General features: G+C 41.3%; 1 protein-coding gene across 1 annotated transcript in view; it reads left to right on the top strand.

Annotated features, from left to right (window-relative positions):
• The first annotated feature begins 898 nt into the window (after nucleotides 1–898).
• Nucleotides 899–11255, top strand: part of ZNF536 (zinc finger protein 536) — a 336155-nt gene continuing 325798 nt past the window's right edge. The window contains exon 1 of the mRNA XM_027867559.1: nucleotides 899–3068. Coding sequence (XP_027723360.1) covers nucleotides 899–3068 — 2170 coding nt within the window. The remainder of the gene's footprint in view (nucleotides 3069–11255) is intronic.

Below are 11255 nucleotides of genomic sequence, written 5' to 3'. Positions count from 1 at the left end.
TAATCATGTGTTACAGCACCTAGTACTGTTTCTAAGCAGCATACTAATCAGCTTAATGAGATATTACTGCACTTTTTGTTGACTAAAGCAAAATCCCTTTTATTGTTCTAAAGCTTGTCCTTTACTTATTTTTTCCCCAAAACATTATCTTGTTTTATTGTAAGCCAGTAAATATCATACCATCATTGGGTGGTTTTTTTGGTCAAATCATAAAACTCCTGTTTCCATCTCAGAATTGGGAATGTGTTCAATGTAGTGAATGGAACCAAAAGTTATAAGTGGGATTCAATTTGGACTTTGAAGAAAAGAAAATGGAAAAGGAAAGGAAAAAGAAAAGGAAAAGAAAGAAAAGAAAAGAGAAAAGGAAAGGAAAAAAGAAAGATGAGGAAAGGAAAAAGAAAGAAAAGGGAAAGAAAGGGAAAAAGAAAGAAAAGAAAAGGAAAAGAAGAGTATGCAATAGACTTGTCTTGAACTTTTACTCATGCAAACAGGTGTAGATACTACAAAGTGTGCTGGCAAAGGGATGTGGAGGGGGAACAAGGGAAGGAAGAAAAGAGGAGAGGAAGAAATGTAGCCTCTCGATTTGTTATTAGGTATTGAAAGTGGTAAAACATTAATAATTAAAATATGAATGAATAATTGCAGTCTGTAAATAGGAAATACAACGAAGAAGATCTGCCGCTAAAACAAATTGGATGAGCAACACCATATTGCATAATTGGCATTTAATAATTCATTTTTTTATTATTGTTTTTTGACCATAATTTCTTAGCATTATTATGTGTAGGTAAAGCCTAAAATGCAAATTGTCTGCCGACTGATACTTTTGATTCATTATTCTTAACTACCGTTTCCCACATCTAAATGGTCTTTTTTTTTTTTCTTCCTCCCTGCAGGGATGGAGGAAGCTAGTTTGTGCCTTGGAGTTTCTTCAGCTGTCCCAGAGGCTGAGGCCCATCTTAACAACACGATCCTTAATGGTCAGTATTCAATGAGCCAGAAGCTGCATCAGATAACATCTCAGCTCAGCCATGCTTTCCCAGAGCTCCAGACCAGGCCTAACTCTGAAGAGAAGGCCTCCACACCCCTAGAGGAGAAGAGCCACGTGTCCATGGGAAGCCAGCCAATTGGCAGCCAGATGGCCCTCTTGGCCAACCAACTCAACCGAGATGTGGACACCAGTCTGAATGGGAGGGTGGACCTGCAACAGTTCTTGAATGGCCAGAACCTTGGCATCATGTCCCAGATGAGTGACATTGAGGATGACGCAAGGAAGAATCGGAAATACCCTTGCCCCCTGTGTGGGAAGCGATTTCGGTTCAATAGCATCCTTTCCCTCCACATGCGTACACACACTGGTGAGAAGCCCTTCAAGTGTCCCTACTGTGACCACCGGGCAGCCCAAAAGGGGAATTTGAAGATACACCTGAGGACCCACAAGCTTGGAAACCTGGGAAAAGGCCGTGGGAGAGTCCGGGAAGAGAATCGCCTGCTTCATGAACTCGAGGAAAGAGCTATCCTGAGGGACAAGCAGATGAAAAGCAGTCTCCTGCAACCTCGGCCCGATGTGAAGCCTCTCCCACATTCCCAGCAGCCCCCTCTGGCCAACTGTAACTTGTCTTTACCGGTGAACCACAGTGTCCCCGACATCTCTAATCCAGCGCCCTCACCAAAGCCAGCCAACGTCCAAGAAGACACGGTGGTTCCCACGGCGGGTTTCCGCTGCACATTTTGCAAGGGGAAGTTCAAGAAGCGTGAAGAGTTGGACCGTCATATTCGGATCCTTCACAAGCCCTATAAATGTACCCTCTGTGACTTTGCAGCCTCCCAGGAGGAGGAGCTGATCAGCCATGTAGAGAAGGCTCATATCACCGCTGAGTCGGCCCAAGGCCAGGGCTCCAATGGGAGTGGGGAGCAGTCAGCCAATGAATTCCGCTGTGAAGTGTGCGGCCAGGTGTTCAGTCAGGCGTGGTTTCTCAAGGGCCACATGAGAAAACACAAGGACTCTTTTGAGCACTGCTGTCAGATCTGTGGGAGGCGCTTCAAAGAGCCCTGGTTCCTCAAGAATCACATGAAGGTTCACCTCAACAAGCTTTCTGTCAAGAACAAGTCTCCCAATGACCCCGAGGTACCTGTTCCCATGGGAGGCATGTCCCAGGAGGCCCACGCCAACCTGTATTCCCGATACCTCTCTTGTTTGCAGAGCGGCTTCATGCCCCCAGATAAGTCCGGCCTGAGCGAACCGAATCAGCTCTACAGCAAGGGGGACTTGCCTATGAAGGAGAAGGAAGTTCTGGGTAAGCTGCTGTCCCCCATCTCGGGCATGGGCCACAGCCTCGGCGAAGGGGACAAACATTCCCTCTTGGGTTGCCTCAACCTGGTGCCGCCGCTGAAATCCAGCTGCATAGAACGGTTGCAGGCGGCTGCCAAAGCAGCCGAGATGGACCCTGTGAATAGCTATCAGGCCTGGCAACTCATGGCAAGAGGGATGGCCATGGAACATGGCTTCTTGTCTAAAGAGCAGCAGATACAGCGCAACCATGAAGACACTTTGGCAAACGCCGGAGTTCTGTTTGATAAGGAGAAGCGGGAGTATGTGTTAGTGGGAACAGATGGCTCCAAGCAGAAAATGCCTGCTGATTTGGTTCACAGCACTAAAATGGGCAATCAAAGAGACCTGCCAAATAAACTAGACCCTTTAGAAGGCAGTAGAGATTTCTTGTCACATGGTCTCAACCAGGGACTTGATTACAACATGCAAAGTCATGGGAACATGAAGGAGAAGCCCACTGAGTGCCCAGACTGTGGCCGAGTGTTCCGAACCTACCACCAGGTGGTTGTCCACTCCCGAGTCCACAAGAGGGACAGGAAAGCCGAAGAAGAAGTCCTCCAAGGGTGCCTGGAGGAGCGACGGGGTTCTGGCAGTGACCAGGAATCCCAGTCGGTGAGCCGGTCCACCACACCGGGCTCTTCCAACGTTACCGAGGAGAGTGGGGTCGGTGGGGGCCTTTCTCAGACTGGAAGTGCTCAGGAAGACAGCCCACATCCTTCGTCACCATCTTCCTCAGGTAGGTTGGCTTCTATTTGGAGGAAATAAGAGTGAACAACACCCAATGGAAAACCTCTTAGTTAGAAGCATTTCTCAAATTGTCTTTACTTATCAATGTCTCATCATGATCTCCAGGCCTTTCACAGTTAGAAATACGTATGATTTCCTCCTTGGTCTTGTGTCATTGTTGATTTTTAAGAACATGGGTCATCTGGCCCCTCACTCTTACTCTCTTTTATCCCTTAAATAGGTTTTGATCTTTTCATTTTCTATCCTTCATATAGGATTGGAGAGCACTTTCTCATTCATCTGAGACATTTGGAAGTCCCTTTTTCTTGTGTGCCACTAACTCTCCTCACTCCTGTCCTGTTTCCACCTCTGAGAGACCTCTGAGGGCCTCTCCCGTGGGATTCTAGAACAAGGACCTTTCAGGATTCCTTGGACTATCCATAGCTGGAGCTGGATGAGGGGGCCCTTTCTAGCCTTTCCCCTAAAGATACACTTTGGTCATTTTCCTATCATTTGCCCAGTCCTCCCAAATAGACTGTTCTTCAAGTGTGGAAACAACCCCCTCCCCAATATAACTTTCCTTATCTAAACTCATATCTGTGGGGCAATGAAAAGGGTTCACAGGACCTCTGTTCAAATTCTTTCTCTGACACAACTGTAAAATAAAGGAGTTAGACTAGACGGCTTCCATGGTCCCTTTTCTTTCTAAATCCATGATTCAAGTCTCTGGGAGGCTCTGTCATGTGGATCGCATCACCTTCCACTGAGTTCATATACATTCTGGAAACTTGTCAAAACAGACATTTAGGATCATGCCTTAAATTGTACTACATCCCACGTTCACTTTTGATGCAGGCTTATGAAATAACCACTCCTTCCCCACCAAAAACATTCCTTATAAATGTCCACAAGATATTGAGCTTCCTCAACCATCTTTTTCTTTTTTTTTTTCCTTTTTTTGTAAAAAGTCCTAGCCTATGAAAGCTGAATTACAATCTGCACACCACTGCAGGTAAGATTTCTGGCTTCGTCCCTATTTCCAAAGCCACTTGCTAATGGACGACAAATGGAATGTTCTATCTCTAGCCCTTTATAAGGAAAGCACCTTGCTAATACTGTAATCATTCTGCAAGCCTAACAACAGAGGAAATCATGCCATAACAAATACTCTGTTACTAATGGCAACATTGATTTCTGCAATCAGCCATTAAGTCTAGAAAATGAAAGACAGTTTGAGGTACCTTAAGGCATTACATTGCCCACTGTTAAAGATCTGGTAGCAGGCTGTCGAGGTTAATTCTTTTTAGTCGCCCCCACCCCTACCCTGTTTCGATAAATATTTTAGTATTGGAGGCAATTCTCTGTTACAGTTATTAAGTATATGCCAGTTTAGTTTGTTGTTATTGTCATGCTTCAGTATACCCTACTTTGAGAACAAAATTAATATAAAAATAAATCGTTAGTTTGCTGGCTTATTACAAACCAGAAAAGAACTCTTAAGACACATAAATCTGTGCTCCACATTCCACAGATTCCTATAGTACTTAATGCTGTTGTTTAAATACCCATGAAACACACTGTCTACTCTAGGAGCCATAGCCTTGTTGGCGATTTATTACTGGTGAGACACATTAGAAAATTCTAAATAGGAGCACGAGTACCACGTAGGGGCTAATTTCATAGTATGGAGAGTGATTAAAATTGTTTTTAGTGACTGAAAAGTGCTAAGATAAAAGGGATTAGTTTCCGCTTTTCACGGCCTGATACTAAAAGTAGTTTATAAAACTTTGCTGTTTTCAGGAACGGGAGGGAAAGAATTATAACCCTGCGTCAAAGGGTATGCCTTTTCTTGGGCTCACACGGAAGGGTTTTCCTGCCAGGTAGTTCAGTTCTGCTAATATTGGGTTAGAGAAACCTAGGGAATAGAACAAGAGGGAGTATCTGGACATTCTGAAATTTGGGAAAGGACTTGACATGACACTGACTGAATTCAAGAACTCCTTGAAAATCGTCTGAAAACTAAAAGATGTTATCTGTTCAGCCTAATACCAAATGTTTAGCTTTGTACATGACACATTTACCCTGTCTTTCTCACCTTCTGGCCAAGTGATAGCCAGTGCTAATTCCCCATATCCATCATTTTCTGTATTTCCAAATACATATTGTGTTGAAGGAATTCACTCTCACTTTTCCAACTCTGTGGGAATTTTCTAACTCCAACACTGTATATGTCTGGGAAGGAAAAAAAAAAACTGCAGTTGGAGTTATCCACAAACTTCTTGTTTCCACCTTGGAATCAGTTGATAAATGTGTCTATTGGTTGATTGCTTTCTTAGTGACCTGAAAAAAAAGTTTTTCCTCTTAAAAATGTCTATTTTGGATTCATGATTTGGAAATAAATGCAACAACAAAAATTATATACTTGGTATACTTCAAGTCAAGGGTCTATGACATTGAGTTTTTCCTTGAGCTAAAACATCCAAAAGAGCCTGGCAAGTCAACCTATTTAAAAACAAAACAAAACAAACAAACAACAAAAAAAAATGTGATTTGTCGTAAGTGATATTAAACTAGATATATCTTTCAATGTAGCACAATTGGCATTTTGCTATTACCTGTTCTAGAGAAACCTGCGAGGTGAAGACCAAAGTCTTTGGACCTGTAAGTAAGAATGCAATACTTATTGAGGCTTTTATTAAGAAATTACTGCAAAACGAAGGGTTTTACAAATTTCTCAGACAGCATAACAATGTCTCAAAACTTCATTTGCATCACTTGATTCTCTTTTTTGTTAAAAACTGGGTCAGTAGGGCCTGAGAAACTATTTTTTTCAGATCTCAACCAAGGAATTCTTCTTTATAAATCGCTGCTCTTAACATGATAGTAGTTCTGAATTCATCATAAAAAAACCTTTTTACAGAGAGCCTCTTAGAACAGATCTCCAGAAGAAGGCTTACAATGAGTGGCAGAGAAGTCCTTTGTTATCTGATGTAATTCTTTGCAAAGGAGGATTGGGAACCGAGTGGCTGTTTAAAAATGTCTTGCTCAGGCTGAGAAGAAGAAAGGGTCAAGTTTGCAATCAAACAGTTATTGCCGAGATGTGTGACTGTCACTGGCTAGGCTAATGTGGTATGCAGCTGTTTGTTATGTGAGTAAAAGAATGTTTGAATCAGTGAACATGTGAAAATGACTCCACTGAACCAGAAAATGTATTTGTTCTCTAGCTCTCCAGACTGCTGAGAACTAAGCTTAAGATCAACTGCTAAAACTAGGACCTTTGACAAATTGAGAGGTCATATTTTCTAACAGAAAATGGACAAAACTAGGTGACACACAGATCACTTCCCTGTCCTTTTCTTTTTGTTTTTATCATTTATTTTTGTTTATTTGACTTCCCAATAATTTCACACAATAGTAGATGTCATTTCTGCCTCCTCAGGCAATACAAAGGAAAACTATTGGGAAACAGAAAACTCAGAAGCACACTTTTTCCTTCCCTGACATGTAGAAAGCAGCACATATGTTTTTGTCCTATGCTGGTTGTGGTTGCCTGATTGCATGCAAACCCCCTGATGGAATTAATCTCAGCATCATTCTCCTAAAAACATATCAAAGCAGGCATCCCGGCCTATCTCATTTCTGGCTCAAAAAAAAAAAAAAGTTTGTGTTCTTCAGATTTTGCATTGGAAATAGCACACAGAATAATTAAAACTTAATGTAGTAAGAAACGATACTGTTCATTATATCCAACAGGGTAGTTACCTTCTGCATTTTCCCATAATTTTGGTGTGGGGATAATTGAAGTGTTGATGGTGGGAAGGGGGTAATTGAATGCATTGACCCTCCAGTTCATTAAATAAAGTAGGCCGAGTTACATGATCAATGGAAATCAAGGGAGGCAAAGAAGAAATAAAATATTGTTAACCTTCATTACTTCTTGTTTAGTATTTAGAAGTGGGCAAGAATTATTTGACCAGCTGGCTTGGAACCCTTGTGATATCTCTTTTTGTTTGTAGAATTTTCCTTAAAAAATGAGTCTCCTACCATATTTGGACCCAAATGACAGAACAAATCAGAAGCTTTTGTACAAGGCATCCTTGCATAGACATAGGCTCCATAGCGATAAGATAATTTTTCTTTCTTTCTTGCCTTTTTTCCTTCTTCCCTCTTTTTTTCTCTCCCCTCCCCCATTTAGTTTTGTGATAGCCATCGCCTGCTCCAAGCAAACAAAACAGGCCAAAAAAAAATTAAGTCTGAGGATTAAGATCTTCACTTTTTTTTTTGCTTGTGCATTCCAATTGTTCTTAAAATATTTGGCAATGTCAATTAGTAACTGAGCAGAGTTAGCTGATGAACACAATTTTCCAGTAGACTGAGCACCCTATTGTTGTCGAGCTAACAGCAGATTTCTGAGGTCATTATCATTCGCTGGTAGCTTGGCCCAGCTGCTTCATGCTGCAAAAGCCAAACTTTATACTGGAGCTGGGGGATGGCGTGCAGCAACAGGGGGCTGGGGAGGGAGAAGCGGGAAGTTGGCTGGAAAGCTGAAGAAAGTCATTATCGGCATCAGAAACAGAAAGTAAAAGTTTCTTGTGTATTCCAGGAAACTTGCTTACTCCTGCCCCTCCCAAGCTCTTCTCCACCTGGAGGTCTGGATACATCTTACGACAAGGGACAAAAGGCACTAGCAGTGTAAACACTGAGGACACAAATAAGAAAAGTGAGATAGTCCTTGCTTTGGAGGAACTCACAGACTGATTGGGGGAGACAACACATAAAAGAAAGTCCAGTTGCCAGACAGATGGAAAGGCCCAGAAATCCTAAGGGTGTAGCAGCAGGGCGGATGGCAAAGTCCAGGGATTTTAGGTTTCATTGGTAGGTCAGATGATGGTGCCAGGGGTCTGCTAAGCCTAGAGATAGGGTAGATAATAAGGCCTGGAACATCTTAAGGGGCAATTACAGAGCAGATGGTAAGGCATGGTGATACTCCATTTCCCTGGAAGGGATAGACTTAGTGACTCCCATCTCCTCCAGGCTGTGTGAGTAATCAAGTACCCTGGATGGTTTTAGGGTAGCCAGAGCCGTGGAAGAGACAAGTAAAAAAGGCAGGGGGGTGGGGCGGGGAAGGTTCCCCAGGTGTTGACTCTTCTGGCCCCCCGACCATCACAGAGGTGTTTTTTTTTTTTTTTTTTTTTTTTTTTTTTTTTTCTTTTCTTTTTTTGGGTTTTCTGTTTTTTTTTTTTTTTTTTGGTAGAGAGAAAGAGGAAGAGACACATTCTACTTTTAAAAGTTTTCAGACTGCACCTGCAATTTCATTGATACAGAGAATTCCCCAAGAAGAAATTCCCTCTGCCAATACAGATCAGCACCTGCTCTGAAATTATAGTCTTAGAGAGACTTGCTCTGGGTCACAGAACCAGCATATATCAGAGGCAAGACTTGGGACCAGATCTTTGTGAATCTGAATCCATGGATGCCTTGGCTTTTTACCCACCTATCTCCAAATCTATAATCTGGTGATCTAGAGACTCATGAACACATCTCTATGTCTACTTAATAGTTAAAATGGTAATCTTGGGGATTATAAGCAGTGAGTACTGTTTAGATTGGCAAAATATCTTTTTGAGAAGATAATAAACAGAAATTTATAATAAAAGCAATATTTAATGTAGAAGGGTCCCCCCAACACAAACCATACTTCACCTTCCTGCGGGTTGGTTTTTTTTTTTTTCCCTTTACCCGCCTTATTTGGGCTCTGGTTCAGTGAGATGAGAAGTTGTACTTTTTAAAGCTCAGCTGTTATAACTGAGCACCATATGCAGCCCTTCAAACCCTGATATGGAATACTGTACATGCTGCTCCCTGTTTGTAGGAGGTTTACAGAAGCTTGAGTTGTGTGTATTAAAGCTGTGTACATCTAGACATTTGCAAGAGCATTTCCAGCAGAGCTGCTGTGGGTGCAGGCCTCTGCTAATAACCTGGCAGGGGCTCAGCACTAGATTCTCAGGGAATTCCAACCAGTGCCAGGGCCCGTGGAAAGGTCAGAGGTCAAAGTGGAGGGAGGCCGTCCCTCTGCTTCCCCACACTCATTTTGGGCTTTTTCCAGGCCAGCCAATTTAACCTATTTTGAGTTTGAAGTCACTCTCAGATTGTCCCCTTTTGGGTGTGCGTAGGTTTTTTGTTTTTTGGGGTTTTTTTTTTTTGGTATCCCTGTGACTAATACAGTGCCTGGAATATAGTAGGTACATCCAAAGTAGTCATTGATTGATTAGCATAGGAAAGGTGGTCATAAAAACAATTAAAAAATAGAAAAAGTTAATTTAAAAATTAAAAGTTAAGAAAATAAAAGATAAAAGTTGTTATTTATCTTTATTATGTTTCCTGTTTGACCACAAACATTTTCATTTCTCTTATTTTTTTTTAAAGTTTTATTGATAGCTTTTGTATTTACATCAGTTTCATTTCCAAGTTTATCCTTCTCCCCCCACTGCCCAAAGCTTTCCCTGACAAAAAAGGGTTAAAACAACCATACAAACAGTTCGGCAAAACCTCACTGACTACCTTGTACAACATCTGCAGTATTCCATACCTATTATCCCCCACCTCTCCATCAATGGAAGGTGGGCTATTCTCTCATCTCTTCTCTGGACCCAAGTTTGTTGACTTCTTTTGTTTTTCAAATTTTAAGGAACTTTGCATTATTTTATTCTTGGTAGCAATTACTGGGGTAGAGCTAGGACAATCTGTAGATTTCTCTGTTTCCTTGGCATGTTTGAGCCTCGGTACAGCTACCTGATGGTGTTCTATTAGCATTTTAGAAAATGTGAAATTGTAGCAACTTTAACAGTGTCCACCATGAACAGTCCAGGCTGTGATGGGTTGAAGGCTGCACTCACTCCCTAGACCTTTAAATAGTAAAGTCTGCTTTGCTTTTTCAGTCAATTTCCAGGAAATCGTGGTGAGTTTACACTTTCCCTTTTGGTCTCAAACTTTCTTTGGATAGGATTCCTAGCTGAAAATTAGTTTAAAGGTCAAGCTGCCTGAGATCTTACATTGATTCTCACAATTACCCCCTCTATCAACTCAGGCAAGTCCTCCAGTCACTTTTCCTTGGTTTATCCACTCTCAGGATGGGTATAATAGGAATGCTGGGAGGGAGAATGAATAGATGCTCATAAAGCTTTCCAAAGATTGATGAACTCCACAAGGGCTATACTTTTACTATTTGCACACTGGACTCAGAAATGAACATATGAATTTAAACCTGAATTTAATGATAATAAGAAGACATAACTTAGAATAAGTGACAATGAAGAAATCTATTTTCAATTAGTGCATTGAAGGTTAGCCTCATGTTTTCTATTGACTCAAATGGTAGGTTCTGGGATGACTTCCTGGATATCTCTTTGGAAAAATCAGGGCAAGATTTAGTAGATTTCATTCTATAAGCAATGAAGAATGAATGAACGAACAGTTTATTTAGCATTTATTATGGGCAAAGCGCTGTGCCAAACTTTGGAGATACAAATAGAAAAGTAAAAGTTCTTGCTCTCAAGGAGCTCACATTCTAAAAGAGTGGGAATTAGCATATGGAAGGTTTCTGATGCAAATCAGATGGGAAGGTCCCATGGGCCTTAGGGTACAGCAGCAAAGCAGATGGAAATGCCTCCTCTTGAATGTTATTTCCATTGATAAAATTGTATCAGCAGTTGACAGTGTCAGGGACTTTGATGACAAGACCTTCTTTGCAGGGTCTTCAATAGATATGGCTATGGCACCTGCTTGTTTTTTGTTTGTCCTTTTGCTTGGAGAACATGAGTCATCCATCTGTAGACCTGTTTTCACATTAACTTTTGAAGTGAAATATCTTTAGTCCTTTTGATCTGGCCATGTATATAGGCAAAATAAGTGATTGTATCAACAGCGTGATTATAGAAATCACTGAAAGGCCTCCTTGTATATTTAAATATATCTTCTACTGGCTAGCTTATGGCTGAAATTTCACCCTTAGTGTTCACACCTTTGAATTGATATTCTAAAGTGTATTCAAGTATAAATACTCCTTGGAAGAGTCCCTATATTAAATTTTATTGATGATTAATATTCTAGCAAGGGGTGGTTTATTAACTCCCTTACCCAAAGTAACCTTTCTTTGATACTACTACTACTACTACTACTACTACTACTACTACTACTA

This window comes from Vombatus ursinus, unplaced genomic scaffold (genome assembly GCF_900497805.2).
Source record: "Vombatus ursinus unplaced genomic scaffold, bare-nosed wombat genome assembly UNPS02014786.1, whole genome shotgun sequence".
Classification (NCBI taxonomy): Eukaryota; Metazoa; Chordata; class Mammalia; order Diprotodontia; family Vombatidae; genus Vombatus; species Vombatus ursinus.
This window is presented reverse-complemented; position numbering and strand designations above follow the sequence as displayed.